At 42.8% G+C, this 5,866-nt stretch overlaps 1 protein-coding gene across 1 annotated transcript; it reads left to right on the top strand.

Moving 5' to 3' along the window:
• Positions 1-959: 959 nt before the first annotated feature.
• On the top strand, positions 960-5,655 carry LOC142382744 (proprotein convertase subtilisin/kexin type 5-like). Its single transcript, XM_075468864.1, has 9 exons — positions 960-968; positions 1,099-1,270; positions 2,975-3,217; positions 3,314-3,547; positions 3,654-3,834; positions 3,916-4,133; positions 4,401-4,501; positions 4,671-4,875; positions 5,184-5,655. Exons 1-9 carry the CDS (start codon positions 960-962, stop codon positions 5,591-5,593), a joined length of 1,773 nt encoding a protein of 590 aa, XP_075324979.1. The 3' UTR covers positions 5,594-5,655.
• Positions 5,656-5,866: the final 211 nt, after the last annotated feature.

The raw sequence follows: 5,866 nt of genomic DNA, 5'->3' as shown, positions 1-5,866 counted from the left end.
AAAAACGGGGAGTGCTTAGAGGGCACACAGCGGGAAGCTTGTCCTGAGAAACACTTCAGAAACAGTATGGCACATGTTAATTTTACTTCGGTAATGAATGCTATCAACACTGACCTTCTGTTTTGATTTGTACACAAAGGCATTTGATTAACTGAAGCATGTCTCTGATTTTGAAATTGTGGAGCTGACCCTGTACTTTCTTCTCTTAACGATAAACTGAAATGAGAATGTGAATCCAGCTGTCCATTCAGACATGTTGCCATGAAATATATATGTACACAATAACACATTGTTGAGTCTGTATTCTCTTCCTCTGATGCTTCTCTTTTTGTTTCCTCCTTCCTGTTATGTAGTTCCTGACATAGTGGTTTGTGCTGTTTTCTGTTGTATTTTTCCTGTAGGTCAGGATGAATGTGAGCTGTGTCACTCATCCTGTGAGACGTGCTTTGCTGCAGGGAAGGAGAACTGCAGCAGCTGCCACACAGGTACGCTTATTCCATCTATAGGTTGTGTTGGAGTGCCTTGGAAACTAGGAAAGGTTTAGTCTTGTCATAAGCTACTGGAAAAAATTCCTTCACAGCACAAATAGTTTTATCAGGTGGCGGTGTGTGTAAGGGCGATAAAGATCAGCATCTACCTTGATTGCATGTCATGACATGCTTCAAAGGAAAGACAAACCTTCACACGGCAGCCGAGATATTATCTGCTGACAACCTTTTTATCCAGCTATTTTTTTTTTCTTGAAACGCTGTTAAGATTCTTTTTTTCTCCCCCCCTTTAGGTCGATTTTTGACTGCTCATCAGACTTGTGTGTCTCACTGTCCATCTGGTACATTTGGCAGCAAGACATCTGGCAAGTGTGAGGACTGCTTGAAGGGGTGTATCGCATGTCAGGAGGCCCAAGTCTGTCAGCAGTGTGGCCAAGGACTTTATCTGCAAGAGGGAGCGTGTGTGGTTGAATGTCAGAGGTGCTTCTCGTGTTGTCTCATTTCTTGATTTGTACATAAACACACGCCATGCATTAGCACTGACACCCCTCTCTTCCTCATTCAAAGAGGGTTCCCACGAGATGATGTATGCGAACCGTGTGCCCCGGAGTGTGGATCCTGCAAGGAAAGTCCCTCCCACTGTCTGAGCTGTGAGAAACCGTTGCTGCTGCTGGACCACTCCTGCAAGTCCCAATGTCCAGAGGGCTATTATGCCAGCAACACAGAATGCCATCGCTGCTCAGATCACTGTAGCAAGTGCAGCGAGGATGGCCTGTGTAAGAGTAAGTGCACTCAGAAGAGTAGTGAGGGGTAGAATGATGGAGAATGTGAGGAGGAAGATTAAAGAGATGCAGACTGGAAATGTGATTTAATTTAGAATTGAAGTGGCTGGCTGAAGAGAGGAGGAACATGAAGAGGAGATGCGCAAGAGAGATAATCAGCAAGGACAGCGAGATCCCTCTCTGCTCCCTGCTCTGCGAGTGGTTCAGCCTAAATTTAACAGCAGAAGGGGGGGGGGGGTTGCGGTTGTAGGAACCACAGCAAAAACACTGCAGAAATGATTAACATGAATACAGAATATATAAAACCATCATTTGTTAGGATTAGAGTAGTTTCAGTAGTGACACCTTTTTGTGTATTTTAGTCATATTGAATATCATAATGATTGGGTTTCATATAATGCACAAGGCTTTAGTGCTTAGCTTCTGGGAATTGGAAGATTGTTTGACTTGATAAAACGTCAACTGATTAGCTCAATGGACAGGATTGCTTTGAGCAGTTTAGAAATGATTAACACCGAGACAAATTGAAATCGTTCTTCTTGGCTGCATCGTGTTCCAGAAGTGAATCCTGGATAAGAAAAACAAACCAGTAAGAGGTTATGGGCTGTTTCTTGTTAGCCCAACCTATTTCCCTCCTTAAACCCAACAAGGTGAGATCGTTTTGGTCATTATACTGCCATCTCCTGGTATTAGCTCCCGCTGGACCTTTGTTTGCTCATGTCTTCACTTTAACATATTTTGTTTTGAAAATGTCTTTTCCGATGCTATTTTGATTTGCCTTTGAATAGTGAATTTATGAAAATTAATTGTAATTCCCAACTCTTTATTTTTTTTTTCAAAAACGTTTATATTTATCCATGAAATTTGTTTCATAAATTTGTCTTGCTTGGAAAATATTATGGGGAAAATATTCAGTTAAAGTGAGACACGGCCGGTGAACAGGGTCAAAGTTTAACCTGGCAGGTATCAGGAAGCGTACTCATCTGTGAGTTGATTTCTAGTTTCTGAAACACAAAGTGTGTGAACTAGAATTTTTTTTTTTATCTCTTATTGACAGATTTCAATAGAAAATCCTCTTTACAGGTTTACGGAGAACTGACGTATGGAAGCATTTTTCCAACCGTCAACTGCATGTTTCATGTAACAAAATAAACATAAAAATGTGTATTTTAGAGATTTTCTTTCCAAGTGCCTGAAAATGACAAAAAATGTCTGGACAAAAAGCTAAATGATTACATAGATTTTACTGCATTATGCAGAAATTTTCCTTTTCAGTGCGATAACAGATCAAATTTCAGCTTTTGAGCAGTGGAACTTTAGAGTTTAAGAAAAAAGAGTGAGTTGCTTGTATATGACAATAGTCTCAATCATATATGCCAAACCGGTCCTGTAGACCAAGTACATGCATATTATGAAAAGCAAGATGGTAGGCATACATCATTTATAAACAGACTTTATTTTTAACTTAAACCAAAAATTGTTGTATTTTCTCGACAGTAAAATAAACGAAACACAAATAAAAGCCCACACTGAGTCAGCTGAGACTCAGTGTGGGTTAGATGATAAAACACCTTAAATTAATAAAATCTTGAAAAGTCCTGTGGTGCTATTGAAAATTTTGATTAAGAGCCTAGATTTCAGTACAATGTGACAAACACAACCTCTCCTTTATTATCTTGCATATTCTTTTCTTCTATCTCCCAGAGTGTTCGGAATACTACTTCCTCCATGAGGATAAATGTGTGGATGATTGTCCCACTGGATACTTTGCCAGTGAGAAGCAACAGGAGTGTGTGCGGTGTCACGCTGATTGTGCCTCGTGTGACGGACCGGACATTGATGACTGTGAAGTGTGTCACAACCCGAAAGCTGTGCGTTACAACGGAGAGTGTCTGTCTGAGTGTCCAAACAACACGTTCTATGAAAAGAACACCAATGAATGCAGAGGTGTGGAACTCCAAAACTGATCTCACAGTAATACTCATGATATTAATGCACCTGTAATGTGTTTACAAAAAAAAATGCCTTCTCATTTTTTCGCAGACTGTGACAAGTCATGTCTGACCTGCTCAGGACACGGGCCCTCAAACTGCCTCAGCTGTGATACCAACAGACGGAAAGACGCCAGCGGACACTGTGCGTGGTACAGTCAGTGCGCCCCGGACACATACGTGAATCAGAATGGGGAATGCCAACAGTGCCACGCACTCTGCAATCGCTGCTCTGGGCCTGGAAAAGACCTCTGCCTCAGCTGCAAGGAGCCACGCTTCCTGCTGAGTGAGTCCTCAAAATGCCAGAGTTGTAGTTTGTGCTCATTCAGGTGTGCTTCCAATCTTTTTAACTTTAAAGTTCTCGACTTTGTGTGTGTGTGTGTGTCCATCAGACATCACCTGTGTGAAAGAGTGTCCTGTGGGTTACTATGCTGAGGACAAGGATGGGCGTGTGTGTGAGCGCTGCCACCTAAGCTGTCAGTCCTGTGTTGGTCATCATAGCGTGCAGTGCGTCACCTGTAAACCTGGATTTTTCAAGCTGGGCAGCAGCTGTGTTGAAACCTGCTCAGAGAGGTTAGAGGACACGCGACAGACTGAACGAAAGCCTTCCCACTAGTCTACTGACACCTATCAATTGTTCTTCCTCTCTTTTAGTCACTTTGGCAACATGGCCACCATGGTCTGTGAGCGATGTGACCCCTCCTGCAGCCAGTGTTCAGGTAGTAGTAACAGAAACTGCCTGAGTTGCCGGGAGGGCTACGTCTACCTGGGGCAGTGGGGCCAGTGCCTGAAGAGCTGCCCTCCAGGCTACTACAAAGGCAGGAGGTCTACCACCTGTCACAAGTGTCACCCTACCTGCAAGACCTGCAGCGGTAAAAGAAGCCCGTTGTGGCTTTCTGTAGTATTATTATTATTATTATTTACCCAGCTTTTTTGTATTTTTGGGATATGAGATGTGGTGAGAAGTTAACACATGTTGATTATAAAGATAGGGGGCAAAGACAGGGCAACATACCCGTCATAAGATGTACTTCGGCTGGGCTTTTTGATTCAGTTGTTGTGCTTCTTTGTTTGAAAGAAATTCCAGCTCAGTCATGTGTTTACGCGTTCTTCTTTGTGTTATATCCCTCTCCTAACAGGTGAGGGTGCTCTTGCCTGCCTCTCCTGTTATGAAGGCTTTGACTTTAAGAGAGGCATCTGTTACAACCCTTGTTTCGTAGGCTTCTATGCTGCCTCACAGGTGACAGACAGCTTTTGTGTTACTTTATGTATAAAAGGGTGTTTTGCTTCGTGAAAAAATAAAAACAACATCCCAGCTTCGCGTCAAGATTTGGGGAAGTATCCGCAGGTCAAATTCACTCACAAGAGTGTGGCGCTGCAGTCTAATCTGTATTCTGTTGTTGCTCCAGGATTCAGAGAGTGAGAAACCAAATTGCAAAGCTTGCGACCCGTCTTGCGAGGGCTGCCATGGTCCCAGCATGAGGGACTGCACTCTGTGCCCTGCGAGCCAGATCTTGTCTGATGATGGCCGTTGCTTGAGCTGCTGTGGAAATGAGACCCTGCACGATGATAAACCGATACCCAGGGAGTGCTGCGATTGCAAGTCATCAACAGGTAAACAAGATGAACACTGAAGGTGCAACAAGACCTCTTGTGACATTCATTAGTGCAAACTCCTGAGGAAGTTCCAGTATGTGTGCACAAAAACAGTACGCATACTTATTCATGGAAACATGTTGAATATAAGTGAATGTACAAAGAATTGAATCGGCTTTCTTTTGGCCGATGAAATTCCCCACATAAGAAGTGCAAAATTAATCAAGGAAGACGGATGTCATGCATACTGATCCATCAACAACAATTTAAGATAAGCTGGTCACACCCAGCAATGTACTGTAAGCTCTTCTTTTTCTTCTTCCCAGTGGAGTGCATGCTCAGTGTCAACTTTGTGATGGTGACGACTGACGATTTGGACGGCACGGCTAAGCTCTTTGTCACTGTTTGTGTTGTGGTCATCCTGTCTTTGGGCGGAGGGATCTTCCTCTTCCTCAGTGCTCGATCTAAAACTGCCGCCATGACTCACAAAACCAGAGCGGGAGGGTATGAGAAACTGGACACCAGTGAAAGACAGGTGCCACAAGCCACCACCTCTATGTTTGGGGAGTACGGTGACAAAATAATTGAGTGTGAAAATAAAGAGGAAGAAGATGATGATGAGGATATTGTGTACATGACAAAAGATGGCACGGTGTATCGTAAATTTAAGTATGGACTGTTGGATGAGGATGACATGGAGCTAGAGTATGACGATGAGAGCTACTCATTTAGGTGAAAAGAAAACAAAAAAGACCTTCAGTGGACGGACACAGTTCTTCGCCTATTTCTGCAGTTGAATTTGTTGTGAATGTATTACTTGTTTGGAAACCAAACATCAATGTAATAAACCGGCTTGATCTTTAATGAATCCTTTTTTTTTAACCTGTCTTCCTTCCGACTTTTAGCACATTTCTAGGTTAAAGCAGGGCGATTTGTATTCATCTAGGAATTCTGGCTATAACTAACAAGTTAAATGTGTTCCTCACTGAATGTGACCTGAAACTTAATC

The sequence above is a fragment of the Odontesthes bonariensis genome, chromosome 6 (genome assembly GCF_027942865.1).
Source record: "Odontesthes bonariensis isolate fOdoBon6 chromosome 6, fOdoBon6.hap1, whole genome shotgun sequence".
Lineage (NCBI taxonomy): Eukaryota > Metazoa > Chordata > Actinopteri > Atheriniformes > Atherinopsidae > Odontesthes > Odontesthes bonariensis.
Note: the sequence above shows the minus strand (reverse complement) of the source record. Positions and strands in the feature narration are given on the sequence as shown.

Coding starts and splice junctions, on each gene's coding strand:
- LOC142382744 (XM_075468864.1), top strand. Junction 3,548..3,653: donor GGAGCCACGCTTCCTGCTGA/GTGAGTCCTCAA, acceptor TGTGTCCATCAG/ACATCACCTGTGTGAAAGAG. Junction 4,876..5,183: donor CGATTGCAAGTCATCAACAG/GTAAACAAGATG, acceptor TCTTCTTCCCAG/TGGAGTGCATGCTCAGTGTC.